Raw genomic sequence first — 20552 nt, forward strand, 5'->3', positions numbered from 1 at the left:
GAGGTCATAAATATAAGATAAATCACTAATAAATCCAATAGGCAATTCAGGAGAAACTTCTTTACCCAAAGTGTGGCAAGAATGGGGAACGCACAACCACAAAGGAGTGGTTGAGGCAAATAGCAGAGATGCATTTAAGCAGAAGCTAAATAAGTACATGAGGGAGCAAGGAATAGAATGTTATGCTGATAGGGTTACAAGAAGTAGGGAGGGAGGAGGCTCGTGTAGAACGTAAATGCCGGCGTAGACCAGTTGGGCCGAATGGCCTGTTTCTGTGCTGTAGACTCCATGTAAGCTCTTCCGTTGCATGCTAAGGAATTTCGAAATTTGACAGGGAACTATTTCAACACATGGCTTGTGCACCACAAGCTTAACCTGCATTCGGACTTTGCCTTCATTGATGAAAGACAAGAATGATTAAAAAGTGTTCTTGACCCCTTTTCAGTGTGGTCCTGGTTGTATCCAGGCTGAAGTTGGCTTCCACTAGGACCCCCAGGGTACCACTAACAATTTGAGCAAATGCCTCTGTACCTTCCAAACAATACTTTTCCTACTTGGGCCACGCAAAGCTGCAATACTACGACTGGAAGGCAGAGTGCACTAGATCCCAGGTAAAGTCGACAACACAATCAACTGCAAAAAGGAGGGCTACAAAATTTTCAGTAACATCTGGGAATTGCAAGTGTCCATTCATCACTTCTAATTCCAACCAACCCATCACTGATGAAGTGGAGATGCCGGTGATGGACAAATGTAAGGACTTGCACAACACCAGGTTATAGTCCAACAGTTTTATTTTAAATCACAAGCTTTCGGAGCTTACCTCCTTCGTCAGGTGAGTGAAGGGTTCTAAAAACGCATAGCATATATAGTCAGAGAACAATGCCTGATGATTACAGATAATCTTTTCCAACTGCCCCCGATCACATCTCGGCTGGGAGACGATCACAGCAATCAAAGGTGTCGTTGGTGTTCAGACAGGTTAGCCATGGAAAACATTACATCCCAGGATACTGAATACACAATGAGTAATGAGTCTTTTCAGTGATTCTGCGCCATGGGTCCATAGGAAGAAAATGTCGTCGATGTATCTGGTGTATAGCGTTGGTTGGAGATCCTGTGCAGTGAAGAAGTCCCGCTCGAACTTGTGCATGAAAATGTTGGTGTATTGGGGTGCGAATTTGGTCCCCATGGCTGTTCCGTGTGTTTGGGTAAAGAACAGGTTGTCGAAGGTGAAGACATTGTGATCCAGGATGAAGCGGATGAGTTGTAGGATGGCGTCTGGAGATTGGCTGTTGTTGGTGTTGAGTACTGAGGCTGTCGCAGCGATGCCGTCATCGTGGGGGATACTGGTGTCGAGTGCCAAGACGTCCATCGTGGTGAGAATTGTTCCTGGTTCAACTGGTAGGAAGTCTGTAGTGTCGCGACAGAAGCTGGGGGTTCCCTGTACGATGGGTTTCAGGATGCCCTCGATGTATCCAGAGAGGTTCTCACACAGGGTTCCGTTGGCTTTGTGTATCTTTGGGAGGCAGTAGAAGTCTCCCACGCGGGGAGTACGTGGGATGAGAGTGCGTAGGATGCTTTGAAGGTCTGGATCGAAGGTCTTGATCAGTTTGTTGAGCTGGTGGGTGTGTTCTTTGGTCGGATCTGCGGGTAACCGTCTGTAGTGTTCCTGGTTGTCCAGTTGTCGGTATGCTTCTTTGCAATAGTCCGTTCTGTTCTGTACGACTATGGCTCCTCCTTTGTCCGCTGGTTTGATGACGATGTCGCGGTTGGTCTTGAGAGCGTCGATGGCGTCGCGTTGTGCTCGGGTGACATTCTGGACTGTCTTGTGAGTGCAGGTTCATGTCACGCTACATGTAACCCCACCAGTGAAAAAAAGTTATCTGTTTTTAATTCAACTGGACTCTCTCTCTCTCTCTCTCTCTCTTTGTAATCTGACCCATTCTGTATTCAGTATACTGGGATGTAATGTTTCCCGCGGCTAACCTGTCTGAACACCAACGACACCTTCGATTGCTGTGATCATCTCCCAGCCGAGATGTGATCGGGGGCAGTTGGAAAGATTATCTGTAATCACCAGGCATTGTTCTCTGACTATATATGCTATGCGTTTTTAGAACCCTTCACTCACCTGACGAAGGAGGTAAGCTCCGAAAGCTTGTGATTTAAAATAAAACTGTTGGACTATAACCTGGTGTTGTGCAAGTCCTTACATCACTGATGAAGACATTGAACAGAAGATGGGCAACAGCGGGCACATGCCAGGTGACTGAATGACATTAAGCTAAGTACTGCATGTGGCTAACCCTTTGAGCAATGGAATAGCATTTCTCCACCAACAGTAGAAAATTGTTAAGGGCTTTCAAGAAAGATTTCTTTTTAATGAAGTAGGATGACCATGAGGAGTTGCAGATAGTACAGTGCAGGGAAAATGAACAGGTTCAGAAAGGTAAATCATAGAATCAGAAAATTTACGGCACAGAAGAAGGCCATTGGCCCATTGTGTCCGCGCCGGCAGAAAATGAGCCACCCAGCCTAATCCTACTTTCTAGCACTTGGTCCGTAGCCCTGTAGGTCACAGCACTTCAGGTGCACATCCAGGTACTTTTTAAATGAGTGGAGGGTTACTGCCTCTACCACCCTTTCAAGCAGTGAGTTCCAGACTACCACCACCTTCTGGGCGAAAAAACTTTTCCTCGGCACCCCTTCAATCCTAGTACCAATCACTTTAAATCTATGTCCCCCTGGTTATTGACCTCTCTGCTAAAGGAAATAGGTCCTCCCTATCCACTATCTAGGCCCCTCATAATTTTGTGCACCTCAATTAAATCACCCTTCAGCCTCCTCTGTTCCAAAGAGAACAACCCGAGCCCATCCAATCTTTCCTCATAGCTAAAATTCTCCAGTCCTGGCAACATCCTCGTAAATCTCCTCTGTACCCTCTCTAGTGCAATTACATCCTTCCTGTAATGTGGTGACCAGAACTGTACACAGTACTCAAGCTGTGTCCTAACTAATGTTTTACACAGTTCCAGCATAACCTCCCTGCTCTTATATTCTATGCCTTGGCTAATAAAGGAACGTATCCCACATGCCTTCTTAACCACCTTATCTACCTGTCCTGAGACCTTCAGGGATCTGTGCACATGCACTCCAACGTCCCTCACTTCCTTATACCTTTCAGTATCCTCCCATTTATTGTGTATTCCCTTGCCTTGTTTGTCCTCCCCAAATGCATTACCTCACACTTCTCCGGATTGAATTCCATTTGCCACTTTTCTGCCCACCTGACCAGTCCATTGGTACTGAAATGCTGTTTTTCTGTATTTTTCTCCTTGAGCCATTTTATTCTTGGTGGGCAGCGTCAATCCTTAAATCTTCAGGGGAGTTTGAGAATCAGAAGCCATGCCTTACAGGCAATTGGTTGTTTGAATCTATTGTGAGGCATAGGCTATGCATCGCACCATCCAGACCATGGGACAAGATTTTCATGATACTATTCTGGTTCCATACACAAACATAGCAGAACATGTTCACTATTTAAACTGTCCATAACATTGTTGCTGTTTAAACCTAATCACACAAGACAGGTCACATGACAGGTGGCCATCAGATGTTTTGTTTGGTCAGGACTTTCAATGGGTAAATATCCAGTCCAATGGTTCCTCAACCGGGATCATCTTAGAGACTCGATTCATTTCTCAACAAAATAATCCCCTTATTACAATATCTTGTATTATTCTGTACTGATTAGAATCACTGCAGTTTCTTGCAGTCTCCAATTGTGTCATTTCAGCTGTTTTAACCGATTAGGGTTGTTCTTGTTTTATTGAGAATTATTTTTTTTTAAAACATATAAAATGTTCATGAACCAACTCACCACCTACTTCAAACCTGCCTGGGTTTTTGTTCCCCAGAGGGCTGGTACATCACTTGTACCTGGGCTACCAGTTACTGAGCAGACACGATTCTTAATTCTTTCTCTCTGCTCATCTGCTGCTGAAACCCTCATCCATGCCTTTAAAACCTTCAGACTCGACTATTCCAATGCTCTCGTGGTCGACCTCCCACCTTGAACTCATTCAAAACATATCCTAAATGCAAGTTGGTCTCCCTGCCTCTTTATGGGAGGGAGACATAGCACGCACACACACGCACGCACGCACGCACGCACGCACGCACGCACGCACGCACGCACGCACGCACGCAGTCTCCCCTCAGCACAGCATAAACCAATAACCTGCATACCAAGTGTCAGTGTTCAAACCACACAGTTGTACCCCTCGATTTCCATTTAATAAAATGTTCACTACACAGAAAGAAGTGCACCTTATCCCAAAGGTTCAGATGACATCCACTAGCCTTTCAAGTTTTGCTTTTGACACTATGGTGCTATTCAAACCCTTTGTAGGAAACTGCAACCTTATTAGTCACTCCCGGTTAATTATCAAATTCATCTCTTCCATCCTTCGTATCAAGGTTTTAAAATCTAAACGTTTTCTTTATGTCTGAAAAAAGCACAATGGCAAACTGGATCATTTTCACAAATTTACAACATCTTCTTCCATTTATTCAGACTGAGTCATTACTGGGCAGTCTGCCAGGCAGCAGTAGGTCTCACCTATCACACAAACCAAATTGTCAGGAGCGCAATGTCCCCAATGTGGCCCAGCACATTTACCTTAATTTCCTTCTTTTTCGGCCCCTCATTGTTTTCTGCCTCCTCATGTTCTCGGACGCCCTGGGTGAGGTTGGTGTAGTTCGCCAGTCTATTAAGCAGGGAGGAGACCATTGGGTTCCTGTCCATTTCTTCCTGTTGAACAAAATCAGAACAACCACCTTTTTGTTTTCTCCTTTCCCAAACAACACATGATATTTTCTCCCTAATGGACACACATGCAGTGCTACACAATACAACAAGAGGATAGTGACAGTGGGAGAAAAAGAACAGAAGCAATACAGTCCAATACTCTCCAGTCAAATCCCACCTTCTGTTACTCTGATTAGAATGGCAGTAGATGTCGATTTGGAGAAACTCTGCACTCTCTTGGCCAGAGTGAGCAGACAGCAAGATGAGGGAAAAGAAAACAGTGACACAAATATAGAATACATGAAATGTATTTACAACACACAAGGTCAAAGAGTATTTCTGGGTGGCTTCGAAGTGATGTACATTCAGGATGTACGAATGGCTGCTAAATAACAGCGTGTGTTATTTCCTACTGCTAAGCTATTGAGGTCACAATATTCCCTCTGAATCCATTACGCCTTGTAGTACTGATCCTAGAATGGACGCGATCCACTGGCAGTAGGGCATAATTACAGTGTGACAAGTTTACATAGGCAGTTTCCATTATAAATGTGAACATAGGAATTTATATTGGGAAAGTAAAAATGAGGGCAGAGGTATGACATTAAAATGAGGATTGGATTATGTCTGCAGGCCCTGCTCTAATTATCCCCCTCGCTCTAGCTGCTTTTCACCTGTAGACTACACTTGACTCTCCAGTGTACAATGCAATGGGAGATAGACGAGTTTAATTCACAATTTTATTTTGATCTTTTCCAATTGATTGTTGCTTTGAATCTCAGGGAAAACAACCTATTAATTATTATTTTTTGAACCAGCATTCATCATCTCTCATCACTGACTCATGGGCACCCTCCAATGGCTGCTCTTCACGTGACTGATGGCAGGCTATCCTACTGGTGGTGGGAGGGGAGTAAAGTCAACAGCTGCCATTCCTGGTCTTCCCAATATCCACATCGGCACTTCCCAGCAGGAAGAGTGGATTCCAAACACATGCTAAAACCCTTTCTTTATGTCTGAAAAACTGGCAAACTGGATCATTTTCACAAGTTTACAACGTCTGTTCTTCCATTTACTCAGTCATTACTGGGCAGTCTGCCAGGCAGCAGCAGGTCTCACCTAGCGCACAAACCAAGTTATCAGGAGCGCAGTGTCCCCCATGTAGGACACTTGGTATCCAGAATAAGCAGGTTATTGGTTTGTGCTGTGCTGAGGGGCGACTGTGTGTGTATCTCCCATTTCTCTCCCTCCCATAGAGATGGAGAGAAAGGGGGAAAGAGAACAAACAACTTGCATTTAGGATATGGCAGCAGAGTGTTGGATGAGCTCAAGTTTACGGGTCCCATAAGTGCACTGAAGGCCAATTACACCATGCCCTAGCCGAGATCATATAATTCAACACAGATCAGGTATCATGTGAGAGATGTTCCTATATAGCTCAACTCAACGCTACATTTAACAAATAAAGTAACGCAGAGGGTTGATGAAGGAGGTGCAGTTGATGTGGTGTATATGATCTTTCAAAAGGCGTTTGATAAAGTACCACATAATAAAACTGTTAGCAAAATTGAAGCCCATGGGATTAACGGTGCAGCGGCTACGTAGAGACGAAATTGGCTAAGGGACAGAAAGCAGAGGGTAGTGATGAATGGTTGTTTTTCAGACTGGAGGGTAGTATACAGTGGTGTCCCTCAGGGGTCAGTGTTAGGACCACTCCTCTTATGATATCTATTAAAGACCTGCACTTGGATCTCCAGAGCATAATTTCAAAGTTTGCAGATGGCACGAAACTCGAAAATGTAATAAACAGTGAGGAGGATAGAAACAGACTTCAGGTGAACATAGACAGACTGGTGAAATGGGCAAACACATGGCAAGTACTATTTAACCCTGATAAGTGAGAAGTGTGAAGTGATGCATTTTGATGGGAAGAATGAGAATAAACTAAATGGTACAATTTTAAAGGAGGTGCAGGAACAGAGACACCTGGGGGGTGTATGTACACAAATCTTTAAAAGGTGACAGAACAAGTTGACAGGCTATTGAAAAAGCATGTGGGATCCTGGGCTTTATTATTAGAGGCATAGAGTACAAAAGCAAGGAAGTTATGCTAAACCTTTATAAAACATTGTTAGGCCTCAGCTGGAGTATTGCATTCAATTCTGGGCACCACACTTTAGGGAGGATGGTCAAGGCCTTAGAGAGGGTGGAGGGGAGATTTACTAGAACGGTACCAGGGATGAGGGACTTCAGTTACGTGGAGAGACTGGAGAAGTTGGGGTTTTCCTCCTTAGAGCAGAGAAGGTTAAGGGGAAATTTAAGAGAGTTGTTCAAACTTATGAAGGGTTTTCATAGAGTAAATAAGGAAAAACTGTTTCCAGTGGCAGGAGGGTGGGTAGTGAGAGGACACAGGTTTAAAGGTAATTGGCAAGAGTACCAGAGGCGAGATGAGGAAAATTTTTTTTTTTTTTTTTTAAAAACACGAGTTGTTATGACCTGGAACGCACTGCCGGAAGGGGTGGAAGTAGTTTCAATAATAACTCACAAAAGGGAATTGAACAATTACTTGAAGGGACAAACGTTCCAGGGGTATGGCGAAAGAGCAGGGGAATGGGACTAATTGGATAGCTGTTGCAAACAGCTGGCACAGGCACGATGGGCCGAGTGGCCTTCTCCTGTGCTGTATGATTCATCGAGGGAGTTCACAATCCAGCCACGTTTTGGCAGTAGAATCTTCAGCGATGAATGTTCATTTATTCCTTGGCTGGATTCCATTCAGAACCTGTAGCAATGACTGCTGTTCTTCTGCAGGATGGAGGCTGCAATGGTTGATCGGCATCTGCAATTGTTCTGCATTATACAACGACATCAACTTACATTTATATAGCCCCTTAACATAGTAAAAAGTCCCACGGCACTTCACAGGAGCAATTATCAAACAAAATTTGACACCGAGCGACATAAGGAGCTATTAGAACAGGTGACCAAAAGTTTGGTCAAAGAGGTACGTTTTAAGGAGTGTCTTAAAAGGAGGAGAGAGAGGTAGAGAGGCGGAGAGGTGCAGGGAGGGAATTCCAGAGCTTGGGGCCTAGGCGGCTGAAGGCAGAGCCGTCAATGGTGGAGCAATTAAAATCGGGGATGCGCAAGAGGCCAGAATTGGAGGAGCGCAGAAATCTCAGAGGGTTGTAGGGCTGGAGGAGGTTACAGAGATACAGAGGGGCGAGGCCATGGAGGGATTTGAAAGCATGGATGAGAATTTTAATATTGAGGCGTTCCCAGACCAGGAGCCAATGCAGGTCAGTGAGCACAGGGGTGATGGGTGAACAGGACATAGTGCGAGTCAGGTTACGGCCAGCAGAGTTTTGCATGAGCTCAAGTTTATTATTCTTTTTAAATTCGTTCATGGGATGTGGGCGTCGCTGGCAAGGCCAGCATTTATTGCCCATACCTAATTGCCCTTGAGAAGGTGGTGAGCTGCCTTCTTCAACCGCTGCAGTCCGTGTGGTGAAAGTTCTCCCACAGTGCTGATAGGAAGGGAGTTCCAGGATTTTGACCCAGCGACAATGAAGGAATGAAGATATATTTACAAGTCGGGATGGTGTGTGACTTGGAGGGGAACGTGCAGGTGGTGTTGTTCCCATGTGCCTGCTGCCCTTGTCCTTCTAGATGGTAGAGGTCGTGGGTTTGAGAAGTGCTGTCGAAGAAGCCTTGACGAGTTGCTGCAGTGCATCCTGTGGATGGTACACACTGCAGCCACTGTGCACCGGTGGTGAAGGGAGTGAATGTTTAGGGTGGTGGATGGGGTGCCAATCAAGCGGGCTGCTTTGTCCTGGATGGTGTCGAGCTTCTTGAGTGTTGTTGGAGCTGCACTCATCCAGGTAAGTGGAGAGTATTCCATCACACTCCTGACTTGTGCCTTGTAGATGGTGGAAAGGCTTTGGGGAGTCAGGAGGTGAGTCACTCGCTGCAGAATACCCAGCCTCTGACCTGCTCTTGTAGCCACAGTATTTATATGGCTGGTCCAGTTAAGTTTCTGGTCAATGGTGACCCCCAGGGTGTAGATGGTGGGGGATTCGGTAATGGTAATGCCGTTGAATGTCATGGGGAGGTGGTTAGACACTCTCTTGTTTGAGATGGTCATTGCCTGGCACAAATGTTACTTGCCACTTATCAGCCCAAGCCTGGATGTTGTTCAGGTCTTGCTGCATGCGGGCTCGGACTGCTTCATTATCTGAGGGGTTGCGAATGGAACTGAACACTGTGCAATCAGCGAACATCCCCATTTCTGACCTTATGATGGAGGGAAGGTCATTGATGAAGAATCTGAAGATGGTTGGGCCTAGGACACTGCCCTGAGGAATTCCTGCAGCAATGTCCTGGGGCTGAGATGATTGGCCTCCAACAACCACTACCATCTTCCTTTGTGTTAGGTATGACTCCAGCCACTGGAGAGTTTTCCCCCTGATTCCCATTGACTTCAATTTTACTAGGGCTCCTTGGTGCCACACTCGGTCAAATGCTACCTTGATGTCAAGGGCAGTCACTCTCACCTCACCTCTGGAATTCAGCTCTTTTGTCCATGTTTGGACCAAGGCTGTAATGAGGTCTGGCACCGAGTGGTCCTGGCAGAACCCAAACTGAGCATCGGTGAGCAGGTTATTGATGAGTAAATGCCGCTTGATAGCACTGTCGACGACACCTTCCATCACTTTGCTGATGATTGAGAGTAGACTGATAGGGCGGTAATTGGCTGGATTGGATTCGTCCTGCTTTTTGTGGACAGGACATACCTGGGCAATTTTCCACATTGTCGGGTAGATGCCAGTGTTGTAGCTGTGCTGGAACAGTTTGGCTAGAGGCGCGGCTAGTTCTGGAGCACAAGTCTTCAGCACTACAGCCGGGATGTTGTCGGGGCCCATAGCCTTTGTTGTATCCAGTTCACTCAGCCGTTTCTTGATATCATGTGGAGTGAATCGAATTGGCTGAAGACTGGCTTCAGTGGTGGTGGGGATATCGGGAGGGGGCAGAGAGGAATCATCCCCTCGGCACTTATGACGTGTGGAAGATTGGAGGCCGGCCAGGAGAGCATTGTAATAATCCAGTCTAGAGGCAACAAAGGCATGAATAAGGGTTTCAGCAGCAGATGATCTGAGGCGGGGCAGAGATGGGCAATGTTACAGAGGTGAAAGTAAGCAGTCTTGGTGATGGAGAGGACATTGGGTCGGAAGCTCATTTCAGGGTCAAGTAGGACGCCAAGGTTGCGAACAGTCTGGTTCAGCCTCAGACAGTGGCCAGGAGGAAGGATGGAGTCAGTGACTAGGGAACAGAGTTTTCTTCCTGATATTTAGTTGGAGGATATTTTTGTTCATCCAGTACTGGATGTCGGACAAGCAGTGTGACAAATGAGAGATAGGGTAGGGGTCGAGGGAGCTGGATGTCGTCAGCATATAGATGAGAAATAGGAGGGAGCCAAGGATGGATCCTTGGGGGACTCCAGAGGTAACAGTGCAGGAGCAGGAAAAGAAGCCATTGCAGGTGATTCTCTGACTACGACTGAATAGATAAGAATGGAGCCAGGCAAGCGCAGTCCCACCCAGCTGGACGACAGAAGAGGATGGTGTCGTCAACCGTGTCAAAGGCTGCAGACAAGTCGAGAAAGATGAGGAGAAGTTTACCATCGTCACAGTCACATAGGGTGTCATTTGTGACTTTGATATAGAACATTGCACCAGTGCTGAATGAAGTTCTTAAGTATAATGCTCAGGCAGGTGATTAAAATTAGTTTTGTTTTCAAGCACAGAGTTGTGAACCGAAGGTCTGTACCGGAAAACAGGAGAAAACACCCTGCAGAGATCCTTGCGCTCCTCCAGTTCTGGCGTCTTGCACATCCCCGATTTTAATCGCTCCATCGTTGGCAGATGTGCCTTCAGCTGCCTCGGTCCAAAGTTCTGGAATTCCCTCCCTAAACCTCTGTCTCTCTCTCCTCTTTCAAGACGCTCCTTAAAACCTACCTCTTTGTCCAAGTTTTTGGTCACCTGTCCTAATTATCTCCTTATGTGGCTCGGTGTTAGATTTTGTCTGATTACGCTCCTGTGAAGCACCTTGAGACATTTTACTATGTTAAAGGCGCTGTATAAGTGCAAGTTGTTGTTTTATATTGAAGGAGACTATTTACCTCAAAAAGTGCCATGTTTTTCCCTTCATACAGGATTCCTTTGTCGATGTCTGTGCTGTTGAGAAAAGGACTGCTTTCTTTGGGAACGCCATCTCCTAGTTTAAATAAAATAAATCCATCAGTATTGGAGGGAAGAAAGAGTTTAACCATGTTGATCATTTAAGGTCATTTAACGGTGCGTTCATTCTGCTGATGAATAGAACTTTGTTAGTGTATTACTGTGAATCGCTAATTATTGCATAGCTAATTTTCTTTAAATAATTTTTTTTTTAAATGACAATTTTTATTTGGCTCATGGTTAAATTGTATTATAAGCAATTCTCCCATCACCAATCTGCCTTAGAAGGTGTACAGCACTTTTGATACAATTCCACGTTTCCCATTACCTTCTTGAATGCATTTATGAGCAATTCACTCTGACTACAGAGAAGCTGATGTTGATTCAAGTATTCAAACATATCATTCTCAACTCATTACTACAGCCCATTAAACATGACAGGGCCTCACTGTGTGAAGTGGAGCATTTGGTTAGGCTTCAGCCAATACCTCCCCATGGGAAGATGACAGCTTCATTTAGCCTGACGGTATCGAGCTGGAGAGAGCACAGATCTGCTGTTAACACTGATGATCCTTATTTTCCATTTCTGTTTGTCGTACATTATCCAGTGTTAGCACGCAAACAGACGCTATGGTTCATGCATTCCCTGCATGGTGCACACGCATTTCGCAATGTCCAAATATCGCTGGAGAGGACTCTTCCTCCAATTTGCTGTCACTATGGTTACCATCTTTTGCCAATTCCCGTTGGGAAAGGGCAGAATAGAGCGGTGACTGGGCTGTAATTGTGGCTCGAGTTCTGGCGGGTTTTATTTTTCACTGATGAAAGTTCACTAAAACCCTAAATTAGTGTCTCCACATCCTAAATCATAGAAGTAGGTGGGGAAAAAAAAACTTCATTTAAAAGAAAAATGTTGTCAGGTTTACATTTCAATTAAATTCCAAACAGCTCGTTTTAAAAAACGAGCCTGTGTTTAGCAGAGCTCCAGTTCACCAGTTTTGGCCCAGAGTCTGGTTGTATTAAGGAACCTGGCCAACATTTGTTCCTCAACCAACACCAGTGAAAGAGATTAATTGGTCATTTATCTCATTGCCATTTGTGGGGCCTTCTGCATGCAAATTGGTTGCTCCATTTCCTACATTACAGCAGTGACTACACTTCAAAAGTACTTCATTGACTATGAAGCACTTTAGAATCATGAGGACGTGAAAGGCACTATATAAATGGAAGTTCATCGTTTCTTTCACTGATCTCACTACTGATTGTGGGACACTGCTCAGCACAAAATGGCTGACATATTTGCCAACTTAAGTGACTATACTTGAAAAGTAATTCATTGGCTGTGAAATGCTTTGGGATGCTGGAGGATGTAAAAAGCATTATACAAATTCAAGGTCTTCTACTTAACAACCTATAGAGTCTCCTTAATCTTTTTACTTAGAGCATTACAGATTACCACAGTTAAATTTAGCTCAAAACAAAGTTCCTTCCCCCCCACCCCTTCCAACTTTCACTAATTGGCCTGGTGGGTGACTCCATTCGACTGCTCAGCAGCCATCATTTTTTTCCCTTCTCTCATTCAGCAACACATCAACAAACTTTTTCCCTTTGTTTGACCAGTAGGGAAAATGAGGTCACCAGAGAAGTTAAAATTTTGTTTCCAAAATGGTACCAAGCAGTGGCCGCATAACAAAGCATGGCAATAATTTTCAAAGAGGATTGAAAGTATAATTTGAACTGACTAAAAATAATTCTCAATGAAACTACACACTGAAAATGCAGCAAGCTATAAATAAAAATGAAAACAGAGACTGCAGTGAAAGGGATTCAGTTTGATGTGATGGGTTGGCACATTGTACTTTCACCTTAAGCCCCTTGGTTCGAATCCAGGCCAGACTGATAGAATACGAAAGTCTTAAGCAAAACAACTTTGGGTAATCTTGACCCAGCTCCTAATAGCCGCAAGTCCACTGCACAAAACTGCAGCATTAAATCACTACTATTACTTTCCAAAATCTTTTGTCCAAGGGAAGTCACAAATTATAAATAAAATGAAATTGGGCACTGCTGAATCAAATCATTAGAGTCCAGACTTTGATTGACTGAGAAAGAAAAAAAGAACTTGCATTTCCATAGCGCCTCTCACGACCTCAGGATGTCCCGAAGCTCTTTACGGAGAAACATAGAAAATAGGAGCAGGTGTAGGCCATTCGGCGCTCTGAGTCTGTACCACCATTCAATATGATCATGGCTGATCCTCTATCTCAATACCATATTCCCACTCTCTCCCCATATCCCTTAATGCCTTTTGTGTCTAGAAATCTATCTTGTTCCTTCTTAAATATATTCAGTGACTTGGCCTGCACAGCCTTCTATGATAGAGAATTCCACAGGTTCACCACCCTCTGATTGAAGAAATTTCTCCTCATCTCAGTCCTAAATGTCCTACCCCGTATCCTGAGACTGTGACCCCTCGTTCTGGACCCCACAGCCAGGGGAAACATCCTCTCTGCATCCAGTCTGTCTAGCCCTGTCGGAATTTTACATGTTTCAATGAGATCCCATCTCATTCTTCTAAACTCGAGTGACTGCAGGCCGAGTTGATCCAATCTCTCCTCATACGACAGTCCTGCCATCCCAGGAATCAATCTGGTGAACCTTCGCTGCACTCCCTCTATGGCAAGTACATCCTTTCTTAGGTAAGGAGGCCAAAACTACATACAATACTCCAGGTGTGATCTCACCAAGGCCCTGTATAACTTGATCTTATATTCAAATCCTCTTGCATTGAAGGCCAACATACCATTTGCCTTCCTAACTGCTTGCTGCACCTGCATGTTTGCTTTCGTGGCTGGTGTACAAGGACACCCAGGTCCCTTTGTACATCAACATTCCCCAATCACTATTTAAATAATACTTTGCCTTTCTGTTTTTCCTTCCAAAGTGGATAACTTCACATTTATCCACATTATACTGCATCTGCCATGTATTTGCCCACTCACTCAACTTGTCTAAATCGCCTTGAAGCCTCTTTGCATCCTCCTCACAACTCACGATCCCACCTAGTTTTGTGTCGTTAGCAAACTTGGAAATATTACATTTGGTTCACTCATCCAAATCATTGATCTATATTGTGAATAGCTGGGGCCCAAGAACTGATCCCTGCGGTACCCCACTAGTCACTGCCTGCCACCTCAAAAAAGAACCATTTATTCCTACTCTCTGTTTTCTGTCTGTTAACCAATTTTCAATCCATGCCAGTATATCACCCCCAATCCCATGTGCTTTAATTTTGCACACTAACCTCTTATATGGGACTTTATCAAAGTTTTGCCAGAATGATCTCTGAGATAGGACGGGAGAGAAGCCAGGAGTGGGGTTCTGCTGGGCTAGGAGGAGTCTTCAGAGTGGAATGGATAAGAAAGGAAAGCCTTCCTTTCCAATATGTCCACCATCTGCTCAATCCATGGAATGATAATAAGAAAGTCCAGATAAGCAGGGATGGTCAGGAGCTGGAGCCACAGGTTGGGGAGCAGTTGCTGCAGCTTTGGGAGCGGATTCCTGTTGGAGGGAAGCTACCACAGACAGATAGTAGACTTGGCATACTTGGAGAGTCCTAGAGATCCTCCTATTCAGTACAGTTCACTTTGCAACTCCAAAAACTCTGCATTTTCCAACAAGTTTTATTTTGGAATACCGAAAGAGGCACAGGAGCCTAAAACCAGCTTGCTCCCTTAGATCTTTGTGATCATAGTGAACTTCATTAGGACCAAGTCATCCTTTTAAAAACTGACAACGGATTGATTGTTGAGGTAGGGAGGGAGTTGGGAAGAGAACGTCGTGTTTAATATTTGTCAAATTGTCTGATCTACAAAAGATAAGAAAAGCAGTTATGTCTTGTTGAACTGAGTGTTCTGTTGCTGTTTCTGGATTGTGAAGAAATAATTTCCACAGCATTAGTTTAAGAGTATGTGAAAGAGACTACTTTTTCATTAGACTGCCTTAAGTGTCCATCCGTAAGTAGCCTTTCCTCTACTAGAAGTATTTTGTGTAGAGGGCTTACAGATTAGACTTAAAATTTCCTTTTAAAAGAAACTCCAGCACAGGCATATTGGGCTGAATGGCCTCCTTCTGTGCTCTATCATTCTATGATTCTGAAAATCCAAATAAACTACATCCACTGATTCTTCCTTATCTATTCTAACATTTACATCCTTACAGCCAATGAAGTACTTTTGAATTGTTGTCGCTGTTCCAATGTAGGAAATGCGGCAGCCAGTTTGCACACAGCAAGGTCCCATAAACAGTAATGAGATAATGACTAGATCGTCTGGTTTTAAGAGCTGGTTGAGGGATAAATATTGGCCATTACAGCGAGGAGAACTCACCTGCTCTTCTTCAAAATAGTGCCATGGGATCTTCTACCTCTACCTGAGAGGGCAGACTGAGAGGTGTTGGCTTAACGTCTCACCCAAAAGACAGCACGTCAGACAGTGCAACACTCCCTCAGTACTGTACTGAAATGTCAGCCTGGAGTATGTGCTGGAGTCTCTGGAGGGGGGGGGCTTGAACCCATGACGTTCTGACTCAGAAGCGAGGGCGCTCCCACTGAGCCACAGCTGACACTCGGGAGTCAGTCGCTCTTTGACATGATTTTTAGCTAAGGACAATGTGAGAATACCATCAGTCCCAAGATCCTGCCCAACTCACACAACATCATGACCTGGATGTGTAATCGCCATTCCTTTATCATGGTTGTATCAATAACCTGGAATCCCAACTCCCGTCGTGGGAGAACCTTCACCACACGGACTGCAGCGATTCAAGGCGGCGGCTCACCACCACCTTCTCAAAGGCAACTAGGGATTGGCAGTAAATGCCGGTCTTGCCCACATTTCACAAACAAACAGATATTAAAACAGTTGTTTCATAGTTAATATTTAAAGAATAAAAAGGCTAGTAAGGAAAAAGTGGATTAAAAATGAGAGACAACAGAGGAGAAAATGGGGAAAGGAAAGACAGAACATGCAAAAATAAACTATTTTTATAAGTCTAAAAATATGTTGTGCTCTTTGGATTGATGTTGCAGGAGTACGCTAAATGACTAATACTGTAACATTAGGGCTTATTTCTGTGTCTTGGCTAAAAAACTCAGCCCAGAGGATGTGTAACTTCTTTGAACAAGCTGGCAGTCTGAGCTCGAAACCACATGAAAAGTAGGTACGGTTCCAGTTCATAGGCCTTTGCTCTCTCTGCACTCTGACTGCGTCAGATGACTTTGCAGGCCTGCCAAGGCAGAGAATGTTGGGCTATTCATTACACCTTTCTGAAGGGAAATGTTTGAGGGTGGGCAACGTGCCCCAGCCCCTCTGCAGGGGTTCCCGACTTCACTTTCTCCCAGTGTGGCTGCTGTGATGAGGCCAGTCAGGTCTAGAGAATAAACTCTTCTTCAATGTGCCATTCTGGATGGCCCTCTTTCTTTCACCCGACTTATAAATGTTTCTGCCAACATTTTCTCTTTCTCCTCTCTCTCTCTCTCTCTCTTAAACCACCACCACCACCACCGCCCCCCACACCTCCACCACTCCCGTACCATTTAAAAAATATGTTCCGAGGATATGGGTGATCCAGGGAAGACCGGCATTTATTGCCCATCCCTAGCCTTGAGAAGGTGGTGGTGGGCTTTTTCCTTGAACCATTGCAGTCCTTCCACAGTGGGAACAGGTAGGGAGTTTCAGGATTTTGACCCACTGCCAATGAAGGAACGACAATATATGTCCAAGTCAGAATGGTGTGTGACTTGGAGCTGAAATTGGAGGTGGTTAATTTTCTCCTACCCCTTTGCCTCTCCCTCTCTTTTTGCCATTTCTTTTTCTTCCCCACAAATATTTGTCATTTTCCAAAGGCTATTTATGCTAATTTTTAAAAATATGTACATGGCATAACAGAAATTACAGCACAGAAACAGACCATTCAGCCCAACTGGTCTATACTGGTGTTTATCCTCCCAGCCCATCAGCATAACCTTCTATTTCTTTCTCCCTCATGTACTTATCAAGCTTCTCCTTAAATGCATCTATGCTATTCGCCTCAACCACCCCATGTGGTGTGTATATATATATATATATATATATATATAGGTAGAAGTAGGGACATAGGAACAGGTGTAGGCACTTGATCCTGTTCTGCCATTCAATGAGATCATGGCTGATCTGCGACCTAACTCCATACACCGGCCATAGACCACTATCCCTTAATACCTTTGGTTAACAAAAATCTATCAATCTCAGATTTAAAATTAACTGAGTTAGCATCAACTGCCGTTTGTAGAAGAGAGTTCCAAACTTCTACCACCCTTCGTGTGTACAAGTGTTACCTAATTTCATTCCTGAAAGTCCTGGTTCTAATTTTTAGGCTATGTTCCCTAGTCCTAGACTCTCCAACCAGCGGAAATAGTCTCTATCTACCCTATCAGTTCCCCTTAATATCTTTAAAATTTCGATCAAATCACCCCTTAATCTTCTAAATTCCAGGAAATACAACCCAAGTTTGTGTAATCTCTCCTCGTAATTTAACCCTTGGAGTCCAGGTATCATTCCAGTAAATTTACTCTGCACTCCCTCCAAGGCCAATATATCCTTCCTAAGGTGCAGTGCCCACAGCCCAGCATTCCATGGCCTTAATATCTAGCACTTAAGTAGGTGCATAAGTATCCTCTCTCGGTTTAAAATTCTGCTGTGCGCTATTTTAAACAAAGTCAATTACCCACTTAAAATAACCAAAAATTGAGATGCAATTATTCAGACACCATCGCTCCCCTACATCGCTGAAGCTGAACAACCTTTTTCAGTATATGTTTTTTTGTGAAGATACAGGATTTGAGCAGAGAATCCAGGCTGACACTCCAGTACAGTACCGAGGGAGTGCTGCACTGTCAGAGTTGCCAGCTTTCAGATAAGACATGAAACCAAGGCCCCATCTGCCCTCTCAGGTGGATGTAAAAGATCCCATGGCACTATTCGAAGAACAGCAGTGCAGTTCTCCCTGGTGTCCAGGCCAAAATTTATCCCTCAGCCTACCACCACCAAAGCAGATTAATTTGTCATTTTCACATTGCTGTGTGCAAAGTGGCTGCCACATTTCCTATATTACAACAGCGATTACACTTTAAAAGTACTTCATTGGCTGTAAAGCGATTTGGGATGTCCTGAGGTCATTAAAGACACAATATAAATGCAAGTCTTTCTTTTCTTTAAAATACACTGATCTCGTAAAACTTTATCGTATACTTTCCTTGCAAAAACATTTATTTCTCTGTTAATCAAGAAAACCAAGTCCACAGCTCATAAACAAAGACATTCCTGGAGCTCAGCCAAGATTTAGTGATTCTGTTGACTCTCAGTGTTCTGGTTGGATTTCTAGTTCAATGGCCCGCAGGGTCAGCTGGAGGCAAAGCCTGTTTACTGACCATCAGTGGCACCTCTCATACTTTCTGTAAAAATCTACGGCAACAGTTCCCCCATGAGTCCCAATTTAGTCGTCTTTTTCAAAACGGCCACAAACAAACCTTCATTTTAACTTCAGCAAAATACGGCAGATGCTGGAAATCTGACATAAAAACAGAGAATGCTGGAAAACACTCAGCAGGTCACAACCTGAAACATTAACTCTGTTTCTCTCTCCACAGATGCTGCCTGACCTCCTGAATGTTTCCAGCATTTTCTGTTTTTACTTTATTTTAACTGGTTTGCTAATATGACCCCCATTAGGGTATAAATCAGTAGTGGGTGGCAGTGCAACATGGCCAACCGTTTCCATTGGAAAACAAAATCAAGGCTGCCGAATCGCTATCGTCCATTTTGCAATACCACCCAAGCTGGATTTATACCCCATTATTTCTAAATTCAAATCAGTACTTTGAAGGGGGGGGAACCTGTTCAAAATGGCCAATTTACCACACTAATTATTTTTAATATCCATGAACAATATCACTTTCTAAAAGATAGTTTCTGTCATAACTCTACAGTTTTCTAACTCAGAACATCTTGGCAGACACTGACTAGACTTCCTAAAGGCTCTTTCATATCGACTTTTTGTGTTATTGTGTCTGCAGAATGACTTCCGTGTACTGCTGTCCTGTATTGTTCTGCTCTCCTTGTAGGTCTGTCAGAACTGGGCTCATGAGCAGTTATGTCATCATGCACAGTTGTCCTTTTTTAAAATTCATTCATGGGATGTGGGCGTTGCAGGCAAGGCCGGCATTTATTGCCTATCCCCTAACTGCCCTTGAGAAGGTGGTGGTGAGCCACCTCCTTGACAACTGAGTGCCTTGCTAGGCCATTTCAAAGAGCAATTAAGAATCAATCACATTGCTGTGGGTCTGGAGTCACACATAGGCCAGATCGGGTAAGGACGGCAGGTTTCCTTCCCTAAAAAGGACATTAGTGAACCAGATGGGTTTTTACGACAATCCGGTCGTTTCATGGCCACTATTACTGATACTAGTTTTTTTTAAATCCTCTGAACCCATTTCCAATAGGTGGACCAGCGACTTTGGGTCAGTCCAGGGAATTTCTGTGGTTCTCCCATTCACCCATCATCGCTGTGCTCGCTGACCTAAATTGGCTCCAGGTCTGGGAACGCCTCCATTTTAAAATTCTCATCCTCATTTTCAAATCCTTGCTTGGCCTCACCCCTCCCTCTCTCTGTAACCTCCTCCAGCCCTACAACCCTCAGAGATCTCTGCGTTCCTCCAATTTTGGCCTCTTGCGCTTCCCCTATTTTCATCCCTCCGCTATAGGAGGCCGTGCCTTCAGCTGCCAGGGCCGTAAGCTCTGGAATTCTCTCTCTACCTCTCCTCCTTTAAACCTACCTCTTTGACCAAGCTTTTGGTCGCCTGTCTTAATATCTCCTTATGTGGCTCAGCAGCAAATTTTGTTTAATAATTGCCCCTGTGAAGCGCCTTGGGATGTTTCACTACGTTAAAGGTGCTATATTAATCCTTGTTGGTTGTTAGTGCTGTGTCACCATGCTTGCCATTCTGCATCACAATGCAATCACACAGATACGAAGCCGTTTCACTGCATTTAGCAGGCCACAGGCGGGGGTGTTCCATGGCAGATATAGGCACCAAAAAGAAAAGGGGGTCTCAGCTGCCATCAGCTATGTGTCAGGCAGGTTATTCATACTAGAGGGCCATCACTGCACGAGACCCAACCGCAGGAATATAGGAACAGGAGGAGGCCATTCAGCCCCTCGAGTCTGTTCCACAATTAGAATCATAGAAGTTTACAACATGGAAACAGGCCCTTCGGCCCAACATATCCATGTTGCCCAGTTTATACCACTAAGCTAGTCCCAATTGCCTGCACTTGGCCCATATCCCTCAATACCCATCTTACCCATGTAACTGTCCAAATGCTTTTTAAAAGACAAAATTGTACCCGCCTCTACTACTGCCTCTGGCAGCTCGTTCCAGACACTCACCACCCTTTGAGTGAAAAAAT

The 20552-nt window shown here is 44.4% G+C and overlaps 1 protein-coding gene across 6 annotated transcripts in view; it reads right to left on the reverse strand.

The window, feature by feature from the left end:
- Positions 1-20552, reverse strand: part of LOC137335377 (solute carrier family 12 member 7-like) — a 259685-nt gene that overhangs the window by 115131 nt on the left and 124002 nt on the right. For all 6 annotated transcript variants that reach the window (XM_068000752.1, XM_068000747.1, XM_068000733.1 and 3 more), the window contains exons 2-3: positions 10989-11083; positions 4685-4816 (exon numbers count right to left, since the gene is read on the reverse strand). In XM_068000752.1, coding sequence (XP_067856853.1) covers positions 4685-4816; positions 10989-11083 — 227 coding nt within the window. The remainder of the gene's footprint in view (positions 1-4684; positions 4817-10988; positions 11084-20552) is intronic.

This window comes from Heptranchias perlo, chromosome 2 (assembly GCF_035084215.1).
Source record: "Heptranchias perlo isolate sHepPer1 chromosome 2, sHepPer1.hap1, whole genome shotgun sequence".
NCBI lineage: Eukaryota > Metazoa > Chordata > Chondrichthyes > Hexanchiformes > Hexanchidae > Heptranchias > Heptranchias perlo.